Raw genomic sequence first — 15494 nt, 5'->3', positions numbered from 1 at the left:
AAGTTCACGAATGAACTTGTTCTTGAGATTAAAATCAGAGTCAAGAGGAAGTCCCAATGGAGACCAGTAAAGCCTCTTTCTTTCTTCCCCCCCACCCCCAACCTAGACTGGGAGCTGGGACACTCATTCATGAAGTCTTGGGACCTTAGAGGATCATTTAGTTCATCCCTCTGTAGTCAGAAAGGACAGTCATCCATGACTGGTGAATGACTAATACACACACATATATACATGCCTCTTGGCCACCCCCCACCCCCGTCTTTTATTTATATATAGCTCTAACATTAATAGGAGTGTTCAGAGATTTGTAACACAAATAGCATTTTACTATCTTGCCGGGACTTGTTCAATAATTCATCAAGGGAACAGGCTGCTCCCTTAACACCGGAAGTATCGATTACCTGCTAGGGATTCAGTATAGAGGAATGGGACTCTGTGGTTCCTTCTAACTCTAGAATTTTATAGTAATGTGCTAATCCAAATGAAAACACATACCTCTGAACAAAACTCCATTACAACAAAGACACTTGGTCAGTCTGTGTTGGTTGTAGTGATCTCTTGTGATTCACTAGCCCCAACACCTCCACAGAGCTTCCAAGGGAATGAAGACCCTTACCTCCCAGACTGCCTGAGATCATCCTGGAGATTGGGAGCCTTGAACTTGAAAGTATTTACTGGTGTCTGATCTGAGTATCCCCAGGGTTGAAAATTTGGTCATTTCATGTAATCTGAGAAACTTCCAGGGAGCCCAAACATTTCCCTACTGTGTGTTTTGTCTCTTTGTACCTCCCCTGCACTTGGCATACAGTAGGTACTCAATAAATGCTTGTTGAGTTACTTAATGTTGTGAGTTGGTTAGTGCCTATTTAGAAAGTGATGACCCAATTCACTTAGTTTTTCAGCATTAACTAGGGAAACTCTGTGGGGACAGCAGGAAGAACACAGGGCTGAGAGTGAGAAGACTTGTATTTAAGTCCTGGTTCAGTCTTACCTTGCTATGTAACTCTGGGAAATAAATCACTCTCCTTCCCTGAGCCTCTGCAAAATGGGGATACAACTGGTTCACTCCCTACAGCAGCACAGGACTTCTGCAAACTGTAAAACACTCTCTATACAGATGGGGGCCATTGTTGTTTTCAGCAAAGGCACTAATTACATAAGGTGGACATGTGTCAGGATATCTCTAACAAATCATCTGTAAGATAATGCTGGGCTAAGATGGCATCTCAACTCTTTCCAGCTGTAGCTGTCTGGTCCTATGAGAGATGATTCTCTGACAGTGAACCCTGATGTGACAAAGTGCCACCGTCCTCTTCCTGGAAGCCAGTGGGGCACGACCATTTGGGTATCTAGAGGTGGTCTCTAGCCACGCAGCGGATGGCAATCTCCAGGGTGCTAATTGCTAGCTAAGGTTACCGAATCAGTGGAGATCTGCCAACTGAGGGAGCGTCCAAACTGTCTAGGGGCTAAATACATTTGGCACAGACCACACACTCAAGAGCTTGTGAATCCAAAAAGGGCACAGCCAACAGCTCCCCACCCCCCCACCCCATGCTATTGGGTTTTCACAACTAGTGGCCTGCAGTTATCAGGAATCCTCTGGAACATTTCCAGACCCTTTAGACATCCATCCATCCATCAGGGAGCAGGGAGGTTTGTATTACTTTATTGATGGAGGTTCCCTGATCTGGGTTCTCTGGGCAGCCGGCCTGCAGATCAGTTATGGGGCTTCTCCACGAGCTGCAGGTCCCTTAGAGGGGTCTCAGTGACAACCGCAGGACTTCACCACCATATTCCGGTGTTTCTTGAGAATGACATTGTTGCTGCTATCATAATAAAGGACTGAGGTGGCACTCAGCTTAGTGGGAGCACAGCAGGCCTTGGGGACGCTGTCGGGCTTCATCAGGTGCACCTGTGGGGGCACAGGATTCAGCAGACTTGGCCTTCCTGGGAGGAGTTGATTAGATGCTCCCAACAGACCAGAGGTCATTGAATGAAGGCAGAAATAAAGGTAAGCATGACATTCCCACCCACCCCCACCCTAAGATAATTTTTTTTTTTTTAGTTTTTGTATTGCTTACATTTCCCAACATTTCTCCTCTCAGAGAGTCATCTGTTATAACAAAGAATAAAATAAAAAAGGGAAAGGGAGAGGAAGCTCAGCAAAACTATTCACATGGAAAAAGTTGTATGTGATATGCAGTATTCCACACCCATGGATCACCACTTCTGCAAAAAAGCAGGGAGAGGTGTTTTCTCCTGTCTCTTCTTTAGGATCAAGCTCAATTCCTGTAATTTCATTCCTGTAATAGTTTTCCTGGGAGCAGCTAGGCGGCACAGTGGATAGAGCACTGGCCCTGGAGTCAGGAGGACCTGAGTTCAAATATGACCTCAGACACTTGACACTTACTAGCTGTGTGACCTTTGGCAAGTCATTTAACCCCCAATTGCCTCACCAAAAAATAATCATATTCCTAGCCCATTATTTTCTTGTTCTTCTCTCCATTTTCATTGTTGTTGTCATTGTCTGTATTGAATCCCTGGTTCTGTGGCAAGCATGATGTTTTCAGTTTTTCTTAAAAAAACTCTTGGGATGGGAAGACTTATATGAACTGATGCATGGTGAAATAAGCAACACTGCAGAACAAGATAAACACTGACTGCATGTCAATGAAAAGTTCTTTAATCAGAAACTGTAAAAAAATAACCCTCTTTATATTAATAGGTTCATAAATAGTAGATTTAAGGGCAGCTAGGTGGCACAATGGATAAAGCCCAGGCCCTGGAGTCAGGCATACTCATCTCTGTGAGTTCAAATCTAGCCTCAGACACTGCTAGCTGTGTGACCCTGGACAAGTCACTTAAACCCTATTTACCATGGTTTCCTAATCTGAGAAGTTTGAGTTTGAGAAGGAAATGGCAAACCACTCCAGCACTTCTGCCAAGAAAACCCCAAATGGGGTCATGAAGAGACAGATGTAATTGAATAACAACAATAAGACAATGGATCGGGGCTGGAAGGGATTATTTTACAGATGAGGGAATGGAGAACTTGGGAAGTTAAGCATCTTGCTTGAGGTCACATAGATAAGTGTCAAAGGTGGGTCTTGAATCCACCTGCCCAGGCAGAGCCTGTGCTCTATGCAATTATAGTGGTTGCCCCCAAAGAGAGAGAAGAATATGCCTCACTCCCATCTTTGCAGAGGTTGGAACCATGGCTGTGGATTCTATGTATACAGTTAGACTTTGCTGATGTGTTAGTTAATTTTTTTTCTTGTTTGTAATTCATTTTTTTTTTTAAGTGAGGCAATCGGGGTTAAGTGACTTGCCCAGGGTCACACAGCTAGTAAGTGTTAAGTGTCTGAGGCTGGATTTGAACTCAGGTACTCCTGACTCCAGGGCCGGTGCTCTATCCACTGCACCACCTAGCTGCCCCGTTTGTAATTCTTTAATGAGTTTGTCCTATATTTGAAACATGAATCATGTATACTTTGGCTTTGACTAAGAAGATACAATTCTGACTCAGACATACTATTTCTTGATCTTCTGTATCTTTCCAGATTTTTTTTTTTTTGGTGAGGCAATTGGGGTTAAGTGACTTGCCCAGGGTCACACAGCTAGTAAGTGTTAAGTGTCTGAGGCCAGATTTGAACTCAGGTCCTCCTCAATCCAGGGCGGGTGCTCTATCCACTGCGCCACCTAGCTGCCCCAGAAATTTTTAATAGTGCTATAACTTACACATGAGTACTTCAATTTCTTGGAAAACTCTACCACAGATCAATAATAATAGCATTTATCAGTCAATGTTGTTTTTATCGTTTGAAGTCACTCCACTTTCATTTAAATCTATAGTAACTGCTACGAGTTCTATACCCCAAAGAGATCAAAGAAAAAGGATCTATATGCACAAAAATATTTATGACAGCTTTTTATAGTAGCAAAGAATTGGAGGCAGAGGGGACTTGCTGAACAAGTTATGGTATATAAATATGATGGAATGCTATTGTACTGTAAGAAATGATGAAGGGGATGGTTTCAGGAAATATTTATATGAACTGATGTGAAGTGAAATATGTAGAACCAAGAGAAAAATGTATACAGTGACAATAATATTGTAACGATAATCAACGGTGAAAAACTTAGTAACTGATTATGTGTTAGTTAATTTTGTTGAACTCTACTTAGCCCCTTTTCTTATTCATTGTCACAAAGGATGATTCTCTGAGAGGGAGAGATGAGGAATTGAGGGCGATCGAAACCAAACATGTCGATAAAACATTTTTTTTTTCAAACCTGATACTTTTTTCGTACTTAAAAAGGCCCATAAGCTTAGCAGTTTGAGGGTTCTCTCCATCGATGAAGGGCCCAGCCCAACTAGGATGGTTTCAGATGTTGCTCTGGCCAAGTTCATTCTTCTGATTGACCTCTTGGCAGCTAGCCATGTTGAATCCTAGATGACCTCACCCACCGGGCCCATTCCCAAAGCCCTTCCAGCATTGTACAGAGCCTGCCCTCCCCTGATGCAGCCTCTGAGTATGCCAGGGTTGTCTCTGTACACCACAATGAGTCAAGGGAGGAGGTGATGGGTCAGTAAGTCACTAGTACTTAGTGCTAGGCGGTGGGTGCTAAGTAACAGTGATAAGGAGAGTTAGGGGACACCAAGGGACAGGGATTTCCTCAAACTATTCAGGGCTCTTTGTGGTTAAGCAATTCTATATCCAATTATCTCACTGGATCTTTACAGAGCCTGAGGAGGAGACAAGTGAGGGGCAATTAGGTCCATTTCACGGAAGAGACAGAGGCACAAAGAGGGGGAAATGCCCTGCCCAAAGTCACGCAGGTCACGACTGGCCCGGCCCAAGCATGAACTCAGGTGTCCTGATTGTAAGTCCAGTCACTGATCTTTCCACTACACCCTAACCCAGTTCTTTCCTTAAAAAAGACTCTGGCTGAATGAGTAGATTATTTTCAACCTTCATGAAAATATTTATTCTAAACTCCTGGCAGGCTAGGCTGCAGTTTACATTGGAACCCTTCTCGTGGTGGTGGCGGCAGTGGCAGGCGGTGCCCCTCCTGTGGCCAGACGGAGGCCTCTGGGCAGCTCTCTGCCCCTCGACCATCAGCCAGGCCCCAGCCCCATCAGGAAGGGGCCAGGTGAAGAGAGGTAATGTTGCTACAGCTAGATATGAGGCCCTCTCCCAGGGCCGATGGCCCCAGAAGCTCAGCCTGGTGGCGGTGTGTGCTATTTGATTATGCGTCTCTTATCGAGGGAATGACCTTCCCTCTTCAGCCTTGAGGTGGCCTCAGCCCTGTGGATATTCCAGCAACTTCAGTGGCCTGGCAAGGTCTGCTGCTGGACAGACCAGATGGGTGACTGCTGCAAACACTGAGCTTTCTCAAGACCCATGGGGGATGAGGGGGAAATCCACTGGGTCTGAGAGGCTGGTGCCCATCCAGAGTAGGGCTGGCTCAGGGCATGGGGAGTCTGCCCTCCTTTCTAGCCTCCGACATTTCAGTTGTGTTGACTCTTTGTGACCCCATTTGGGATTTTTCTTGGCAAAGATACTGGAGTGGTTTGCCCTTTCCTTCTCCACCCCATTTTACAGATGAGAAAACTGAGGCAAACAGGGGGAAGTGACTTGGCCAGGGTCACACAACTAGTGTCTGAGGTGAGATTTGAACTTATGAGTGCAGGCACTATATCCAACTCACTGCCTAGCTGCCTTGGATAGCTAGATCTCATTAATGCTGTAACCAGGAGCTATAAGCCTGAAGGGGACACAATGTATGTGAATCTGGGAAAGTCACATCGGTCTGGGCTTTAATTTCCTTGTCTGTAAAATGAGGGGTTTGCTCTCAATGGCCTCATAGGTCCTTTCCAGCCCTAAATCAAGGTTGCCAAAATGAACTCCGGGGCTCTGTGTTCATCTCAGATTAGCTACTGCTGGGGCATCTTCTAGGACTCTGGATTAAGGCTTTCAGACTCTCCTTTCCTTTCTCTCTCTCTCTCTCTCTCTCTCTCTCTCTCTTTTTCTTTCTTTCAGCAATGAGAGCTAAGTGACTTGCCCAGGGACACACAACTAGTAAGTGTCAAGTGTCTGAGGTCAGATTTGAACTCCTGAATCCAGGGCCAGTGCTTATCCACTGCGTCACCTAGCTGCTCCCTTTCCCTCTCCTTTTCCCCACAAACATATTCTCACTACCTACTCTCTACTCCCTTTTATGTATTGTCTCCCTATTAGAATGTAAACTCCTTGAGGGCAGGACTGTCTTTTTGCTTAGATTTGTATCCAGAGTGTCTGGTATGGAATAAGAACTTAATAAATGCTTCCTTCCATCTTACATTTTCTATTTCTTTCTTCCTCTTTCCCTTTCTTCCTCCTTCCTTTCCTTCTTTCCTCCATTTTTCCTTTCTTTCCTTCACTCCTTTCTTCCTTTCTCCCTTCTCTCCTTCCTTCCTTTTCCTCCTCTTTCTTCCCCTCTTCCTTGCCTCCTTCCTTCCTTTCTCACTTCCTTCCTTTCTCCCTTCCTTTCTCCCTTCCTTTCTTCCTTCCTTCCTTCCTTCCTTCCTTCCTTCCTTCCTTCCTTCCTTCCTTCCTTCCTTCCTTCCTTCCTTCCTTCCTTCCTTCCTTCCTTCCTCCCTTCCTTCCTTCTTTCCTTCCTACTGCCTTGAAGAGGTTGCCAGAGAAGTACTTATAGGATTTAGGGAAATATGGTTGGATGTGACTTGGAGTCAGGAGTTCTAGCTCTGTCTTTTTCTAGCTGAGTGATCTTAGGAAAGTTACTTCCCCTTGGTGTGCCTCAGTTTCCTCATTTGAAAAATGGGGACAATAATACTTTCACTACCTACCTTACATGGCTAATTTTAAGGAGTGAATTAAATAATGCTTATACATGCAAGCTCCTTGTTTTTTATTATTAAAATCTATGAAATCCCAGCTAAAGTCAGCAAGTTTGGAGAGTTAAGTAGCCAGCCGGTAAGGATAATTTTAGAAACTCTCACCAAGCTAGTTAAGGAACTGCCCCAAGCTGTCCCAAGCTAAGTCCCAACCCTTGGACTAATTTTCTAATATTTCTTATAATGCTGATGTGGCTGCCCATCTCCTTCACTTTCCTCCCAGACTTGCAATGTCATTTTACCCTGAATCAGGACTTGGAGACAAATGAGTGAGAAAACCTTTGTGCAGAGCAGCCCAGTACACTGGAAGTACAAAGGCAGGTACTGACCAGGGACTGCAGGATGGCATGGTTGGTGGCATTCATGCAGGAGTCCAGTGGGAAGGCACACTCCCCCTCACAGTAATAGGCAGAATACCCTTGAGGTGCAATGACCCAGTCCTGGAGAGAGAAAAAACTTTGATTTAGCCAGTCACCCACCCATCCACCCATCTACCTACTCTGACCACATCAGAATAAGCTACCTACTTGTAACAGAACACTACTCCTTCTCTTGCCCAGCGTGAGCTGGCCGACCTGTCCTCTCTGTTCCTAATATACAATGCTCTGTCTCCTGTCTCTGTTGTGCCACATGCTGGGAATGAGCCTGGAACATGCTGTCATCCCCTCTGCCTCTTAGAACCCCTCTCTTCCTTCAAAAAATAGCCTAGGGGGGGCAGCTAGGTGGCACAGTGGATAGAACACCGGTCCTGGATTCAGGAGGACCTGAGTTCAAATCCAGCCTCAGACACTTAACACTTACTAGCTGTGTGACCCTGGGCAAGTCACTTAACCCCAATTGCCTCACCAAAAACAAACCAAAAAAACCACACACACCAAAAAAATAGCCTAGTTGTCATCTGCTTAGAGCCTTCCCTGCTCCCCTTGACTGCTAGTGTTCCCCTTCCTAAGCCACCTTGCAGTTAACTACCATATGTGTATATATGTTCTTATATCCACATATACTCATATATGTAGTTGTTGCTTCTCCCATCAGAATAGAAGCTTGCAAGTAAGAATTGTTTTACTCTATTGTCAGGTTAAGCACAGAGTCTGGTACATGGTAGGTGACCAAGACATGCTTGTTGGTTGACTGACTTCTCTGAAAGCTGAGAGCACAATCCCACATGTTGGTCCACAGTTGAGATCAGAAGACTTCCAGCAAGAGGATGTGGTGGGGAACCCCAGGGGCAGACATGGCAGACTTACGTTCTCCAAGGTTTGAAAGAAAGTTGTCTTGACTCTAAATCAAAAACAAGTGCCCTGTATCATTAAAAAAAACCAAACAAACCCAAGCCAAGCTCTCCTTGATGACAGCACTGATGCTGTTGATTTCGGTACTCTGTATATCCACATTAGGTGTTTAATAAATGCATGTTGGCATGGAATGGATTCTACTAAGAACTAAGTCTAGTCAAAGCCCAGGAATGTGACACTGTCATGGAAAGTCATTCTTCTGCTTGTGTTGGCGAGGCCTGGACGGCTGTCCCAGGGCTTACTGTTATCTTTTCTCTGACGAGGTAGAAGGACGTGTCCTCATTCACTCCCCACTGGAATAACTGGGTGTGTGCAAAGGCTCCCCATTCTCAGGAACTGGGAAGTCAGAAAGGCTTGTGTGGGTGGAAGGAAGGCATGATGTGACTGGAGAGTGAGGAAACTCTCCTCTTGGGGTTTTGCTGGCTCCTTAATTTTGCTCCCATTGTTTCCTATGCCTGGGAAGTCAAGGGGCTTTGATACTAAATTGCAATGAAGTCACATCCCATGGACCAACTCTGAGAGGGATTCAACTCAATGCAACTCAAGAAGCATTTAATAGGTGCCTACTACATGCTGAGCCCTGTACTTGGAGTGGAATGCAGTAGAAAAAGCAATGGATTTGAAGTCAGAGGACCTGGGTTCAAATCCCCACTCTGCCACTTGCTACCTGTGGACTTTGGGGCACATCAATTCACCTCTCTGGGCCTCAGTCTCCTTATGTGTAAAAGGAAGGGTTGGATTGGAAGACCTCTAGGTCCATTCCAGTTCCAAACCCATGATCCTGTGAAAAAAATAAGTCGCTTCTCTTATATCCTGCTGGGTGTGGGGAGGAATTGTATACTCTGATAAGGAAATCAATATCTCCTTGCTCTCTTTCTGTCTCTTCTCTTCTCTAGTTCTCTCTTCCTCCCTTTCTCTCTCACCTCTTCCTTCTCTGTCTTTCTCTCTCTCATTCTATCTCTCTTCTTTACTCTCTCTCCCCTTCTCTATATCTCTTTCCCCCTTATCTCTCTCATTTTCTCTCTGTGCCTTTCTCCCTTTCTCTCTTTCTCCCCTTCTCTTTCTTTCTATCTTGCTTTCTTTCTCCTCCTTTTATCTCCCCCCTTCTCTCTCTCATTCTCTGTCTCTCAGATTGACTGGAGCTCCTAACACGGAGATACCCTCCTTCTCTGAATTCTCCTACTCCATGAGTGGGAACAGTCTCTTTCTTCTGGTTACATACCCAGCACAGGCTGTGTCATTAAAACTGCCAGTCTGAGACAATCTCACCCTCTTTTCCCCTGAGGGAGATGCCTTCTCCCCTCTCTTTTACCCTTCGCATATAGTAGGTGCTTAATAAATGCTTGCTTTCTTCCTACTTCTTTTTCTTGCTAAGCTCCAGTCTTTTAATATATTTTTGTATAAAACAAGGAGTTTTGAGCAGCAAAGCTCTCTTATCTCTCTTTGTAAATGAAACATGTTCAGGAGCTGCTCAGACCATGAGGCCATAACTAGGGGCAATGCTGCTCTGCTAGACCTTAACTGGAAGCCAAATATTTAAGTTGAAATCAATAGTCTCTTGAGGGTAGAACTTGCAACAAACATATAAACTGACAGCAACTTGGAAAGGAGTGTCTATGCAACAAGACAAGCAGTCTGAGGGTTTATTGCTATGAATTCAATTCAATTCAGAATCTACAAGGCAAAGGTACAGGGCAAACAAAGGTGAAAAGTTACTGAGTCCCTGGCCTTAAGGAGATGACAAGGAACAGGAAGGCTATGGCTTATGCATCAATAAGCATGGTACAAAATAGAATCCACTAGGGACAAAGAAAAGAACCAGACAAGGTGCTTGAGGAGAATATTCAGAGGAAGAGATCACTTGTAACTGGAGCTGGGGAAGAAATCAAGAAAGGCTTCATGGAAGAGATGCCACCTGAGCTGTGTCTTGAAGAAAGAGAAGGATTTCATAAAGGCGATGAGGAGGATGTATGCTCTAGGCATACGAGCCAGGCTGCATAAATGCTTGGATATGAGAAAGGGTGGAGCTGGAGGGAAATGATTAGTCTGGTCTGGCTAGAATCTAGGATGCAAGAAGGAGAGACTGAAACAAATGAAATAAGTCTGGAGAGGCAGGATGAAACTAGCTTATGGCAGACCTTAAAATTTCTGGCTCAGATGTTTGTATTTTATCCTTGAGAAAATAGGGAGCCATAGAAAGTTTTTGAGCAGGAGAGTCAGATCCATGGATAAATAAGATTATTTTGGCAGCTGGTGAAGGGCTGGAGAGTGGGAGAGACTGGAGGCAGGGACACTATTTGGGAGGCTATTACAATGGCACAAGGACAAGGTTATCAGGGCTTGAACAAAGGTGAGGGCAATATTAATGCCTTGTTATTGAGTGAGGATAGGAGAAATAAGCATGGAAGGGCTAGGATTCCTTAGGCCATAGCCTCAAAGGCTTATGATAAGGGGTCAAGCATAAGAGTCAAGGTTGTACCTGCCATTCTGTCCCAGTCTCATAGGTCCCTGCCTAAATGGAAGTAAATCAAGGCTCCTAGGAGAGTATTCTTGGGCATTCCTGATGAAGGACCCTTATCAAAATAATTCTCACCCAAATCTACCTCCTTATTGTGGTGGCAATGCCAGGGGTGACGCACCTAGGTTAGGAGACCTAGATTCTGCTCATTCTGTCACTATTTTGTTTGGTGACCATGCGAGAACCATGCCCTCCCCCCGGGACTCAGTTTCCCTACCTGTAAAATGATGGGGTTGGACTAGATCTAGGTTTCCCAATCACTTCTCCATAGACTGGTGTTGACCCCTGATTAATCAATCAACAAGCATTTCTTAAATGTTTACTCTGTGGTAGACCAAGTTCTGGGGATATGAAGGAAACCCCAAAGAGTCCTCAAGAAGTTTACATTCTGGTGGGGGACATAACATGTAAATAAACAGGTATGTAAGAGATGTAGACATAAGAGAAGGAAGGTGACTTTAGAGGAAAGGCCTCTAAAGAGCAGGGAAATAACAGCAACATTCTCTCCAATCTTAACTTCTGCCACCAAATCTCCTTATTTCTTAAAAACCTATCCACTCATAACGCACTCCTCTTCTTGTCTCCCCCTGTCTGCCAGAGCCTGGTTCCTATCCCTCAGTCAGGGAAAGCTCCCTTGCTGAGACTTCAGAGTGTGGAGCTGTCCGTGGTAGGTCCTGAACTGCTTTGTTTGGGCTGGAGAATCACTGAGGGCCACTTCATTTCCAACTCTCAGGGAGGGTCTCAACACCTCTCTCCCAGGGCAACCCATCCTAGTCCCAGGAAGCCTTCCATCAAGTGGCACACTGGCCCCCAGAAAGCTGCTTCATTTATACACAGTCCTTCCTTTGCGCCTCACACTCATGCTGTTGGAATAGTTCAGTTAGGGCAGAGAACATTCTGACATCTTGTATTTACAGTTAAAAAAAAAAAAAGGATTTCTTATTTAAGAAATGAGATAGGAAATTACCAGCCAACCAAGGTCCTGAAAGCTAACGTAGAGCTCATGCCTCCTGCAAACTTGTCTGCCCTCAGCAGCATGGATGTCATCTGGAAAAAGAGAAGGGTAAATGTCTTTTCTAGGATACTGTTGGTCATACATAGTTCAACCATTGTGTGACCTCCCAAGTGTGTGGGGGGTATTATGTCATGGTAGAAAGAGCACTTTAATCCTGGGTTAAGTCACTTAAGTTTGTTTGGTTGGTTTTTTGTGGGGCAATGAGGGTTAAGTGACTTGCCCAGGGTCACACAGCTGTCAAGTGTCAAGTGAACTCAGGTCCTCCTGACTCCAGGGCCAGTGCCCCCTAGTTAACTTTTCTATGCTTCATTCTCACACTTGTAAAACTGGAAGGACAGGGGCAGCTAGGTGGTACAGTGGATGGAGCACTGGCCCTGGAGCCAGGAGGACCTGAGTTCAAACCTGGCCTCAGACACTTGACACTTACTAGCTGTGTGACCCTGGGCAAGTCACTTAACTCCAATTGCCTCACAAAAACCCAAAACCAACCAACCAAACAAACCCCCCCCCAAACTGGAAGGACAGTACTTCACTACCAACCTCATGAGACTGTTATGAGGAAGACACTTTATAAACCTTGAAATCTTATTGAAATGTGAATGGTTGAAATCCTTTCATGAGGTTGATGAATCAATCACTAAAAGTTATGAAATTCAAATCATTCAATGTCTCTGAGCCTCAGTTTCCTCATCTTTGAAATGGGGTAATGACACATTTGCTACTTATCTCCCAGGATGGTCCTGAGGATCAAATGAGAGACTAAATGTAAAGTCCTTTGAAAACTTTAAAGCAATGTTGAAGCACCAACACCATTTTTTTTAAACTATTGGGACTTGGTTCTGCCTGGCACATCCCTATGCTATCTTCTCTCTGAATAGTGGGGATCTGGAAACTATCCCTGCCATATTCTCGCCTGTCACACTTGATGGTCTCCAAGTAAGGATTTCCCACATCTCTCACTTGGGTTTGGAGCCATTCATCTCCCGCATCTTACCAAAGATCCCTGGGAGTTTGTTTGGGTGTGGGAGGTCGTTGCTTTTTTTCGGCTGCCTTTTCTTTAGTTGCTTGACTGCCCGAGGAGTTCGGATGGGATTTTGATTTGCCCTGAAAAAAGTGACCATAAAAGGTTGTTTGGAGCGTGGCCCCTGGCGACCCAGCAGTCCAGCTAATCCAGGATCGACGCTGCGCCCTGAGACATACAGGAAAGAAAATACATTTGTTTACTGAGGGCAGAGATTTATATCAGATGATCACAGCAGAGTCCCTAGGGATGCTATGCAGCTGATGAACCAGGGCCATACCCACTACCTGAAACCGCTCACCATGCCTTCACTGAGCCTTTCTCCAACATCTCTCTTGGATACATGCCCCCTCCTCTACTCCCATGGCCACCAGTTTTTTCTGTTACCCTCCTGGACTACCTTAACAACCTCTTAACCAGTCTCCCTATCTTCCATCTGTCCCCCTCTAATTCATCCTGCACAGACTATAAGTCATCTTTCTTTTTTTTTGTACAGTCTTAAATATTTTTTAGCTCCAAATTCTATCCCTTTCCTCCTCTCTCATACCTATTAAGAAGACAAGAAAAACAAATCTGTTACAAATATGTATATTTATACAAGACCGATTTCCATATTAGTTATGTTTAAGAAAGGAAGGAAAAAAGAAGACAAAAAGAAAAAGGAAGAAAGAGAAGAAAGAAAGAAGGAAGGAAAGGAAGGAAGGAAAAAGAAAGAGGAAAAATATGCTTCAGTTTGCACTCTGAGTCCATCAGTTTTCTATCTGAAGGTAGGTAGCATGAGTCCCTTGGCTTTGTGGTGTGTCATTGTGTTGATCAGTTACTAAGTCTTTATAATATTGCTGTTACTTTGTAGACTGTTCTCCGGGTTTTGCTCACTTCACTTTGCATCAGTTTATACCATCCCCTTCATCATTTCCAAGAGCACAATAGTGTTCCTTTACATTTATATATCATAACTTGTTCAGCCATTCTCTAATTAATGAATGTCCCCTTGATGTCCAATTCTTTGCTACCACAAAAGGAGCTGCTATAAATATTTTGTACATGTGGGTCTTTTCCCTCTTTTCTTGATCTCCTTAGTAGCAATATAGCTGGGTCAAAGGGGTGGTACAGTTTAATAGCTTTTTGTCCATAATTCCAAATTGATTTCCAGGATGGCTGGACTAGTTCACAACTCCACCAACAGTGCATTAGTGTACCAGTTTCCCCATATCCTTCTAGTATTTGTCATTTTCCTTTTTTGTCATCTTAGCCAATCTGATGGGTTTAAGGTGGTACCTCAGAGTTGTTTTCATCTGCATTTTTCTAATTATTAGTGATCTAGAGTATATGGCTTTGATTTCTTCTCTTAAAAAATACCTGTTCATATACTTTAACCAATTATCAGTTGGGGAATGACTGTTATTCTTATAGTTTTTACTTAGTTTATATATTTTAGAAATGAGATCTTTAACAGGGAAGCTTACTGCAAAGAACTTTTCCCCAGTTTCCTGCTTTTCTTTTTCTTTTAGATGCATTGGTTTTGTTTGTAGCAAACTTTTTAATTTTATGTAAACAAAATTATCTATTTTATCTCTTGTGAACCTCTCTATTGTTTGATCATAAACTCTTCCTCTATCCAAATATATGACAAGTAATTTATTCTCTGTTTCAGTAATTTGCTTATGATATTACCCATTATGTTTAAATAATGCACCAATTTGGGGCATATCTTGGTATATGTTGTGAGATGTTGGTATATGCTTAGTTTCTGTCAGACTGTTTTCCAGTTTTCCCAACAAATTATTTTTTTTTAATACTGAAATTTTGCCCCAATAGTTGAGACCTTTGCTTCTGTATATTGTGTACTTAGTCTCTTCCATTAATCAACCTCTCTTTTTCTTATCCAATACCAAATTGTTTTGATGATTACAGTTTTGCAGTATTGTCTGGGATCTGTTATTGCCAGTTCCTGTTCTCATTTTTAAAATTGATTCCCTCGATATTCTTGACCATCTGTTCTTCCAGATGAATTTTGTTATTTTTTCTAGCTCTATAAAATAACTCATAGGTAGTTTAATTGGTATGGCACTGAATAAGTAAAATAATTTAGGCTGTATTGTCATTTTCATAATATTGGTTTGGTCTACCCATGAACAATTAATTTTCTCCAATTACTTAGATCTGTGTGAAATGTATTTTGTAATTGTGTTCATATAGTTCCCATGTGTGTCTTGGCAGGTAGACTCCAACCTATTTTGTACTGTCTGCAGTTATTTTAAATGGATTTTCTCTTTCTTTCTCTTCCTGCTGGGTATTGCTGGTAATATGCAGCAATGCGGGTAATTTATGGGGATTTAATTTCTATCCTGCAACTTTGCTGAAGTTAATTGTTTTGGCTAGTTTTTAGTTGACTCTCTAGTATTCCCTAAGTTAACCATCACCGCCTCTGAAAAAAGTGAAAATTTTGTTTCCTCAATGCCCACACTTATTCCTTCAATTTCTTTTTCTTTTCTTATTGCTATAGCTAGTATTACTAGTAAAATGTTGATCTTACTAGAAAGGCTTTTACTTTATCCATATTACAGGCAATGCTTGCTCTTGATTTTAGATTGATACTGCTTATCTTTTTTTGTGTGTGTGAGGCAGTTGAGGTTAAGTGACTTGCCCAGGGTCACACAGCTACTAAGTGTCAAGTGTCTGAGGCCGGATTTGAACTCAGGTCCTCCTGAATCCAGGGCCAGTGCTCTATCTACTGTACCACCTAG

At 43.4% G+C, this 15494-nt stretch overlaps 1 protein-coding gene across 1 annotated transcript in view; it reads right to left on the bottom strand.

Moving 5' to 3' along the window:
- Nucleotides 1-1565: 1565 nt before the first annotated feature.
- The window catches only part of LOC122749368 (bone morphogenetic protein 8B-like), a 49993-nt gene continuing 36064 nt past the window's right edge, over nucleotides 1566-15494 (bottom strand). Inside the window, exons 4-7 of the mRNA XM_043995714.1 lie at nucleotides 12721-12915; nucleotides 11679-11758; nucleotides 7228-7338; nucleotides 1566-1912 (exon numbers count right to left, since the gene is read on the bottom strand). Coding sequence (XP_043851649.1) covers nucleotides 1763-1912; nucleotides 7228-7338; nucleotides 11679-11758; nucleotides 12721-12915 — 536 coding nt within the window. The 3' untranslated portion in view covers nucleotides 1566-1762. The remainder of the gene's footprint in view (nucleotides 1913-7227; nucleotides 7339-11678; nucleotides 11759-12720; nucleotides 12916-15494) is intronic.

This window comes from Dromiciops gliroides, chromosome 3 (genome assembly GCF_019393635.1).
Source record: "Dromiciops gliroides isolate mDroGli1 chromosome 3, mDroGli1.pri, whole genome shotgun sequence".
Taxonomy (NCBI): domain Eukaryota; kingdom Metazoa; phylum Chordata; class Mammalia; order Microbiotheria; family Microbiotheriidae; genus Dromiciops; species Dromiciops gliroides.
Note: the sequence above shows the minus strand (reverse complement) of the source record. Positions and strands in the feature narration are given on the sequence as shown.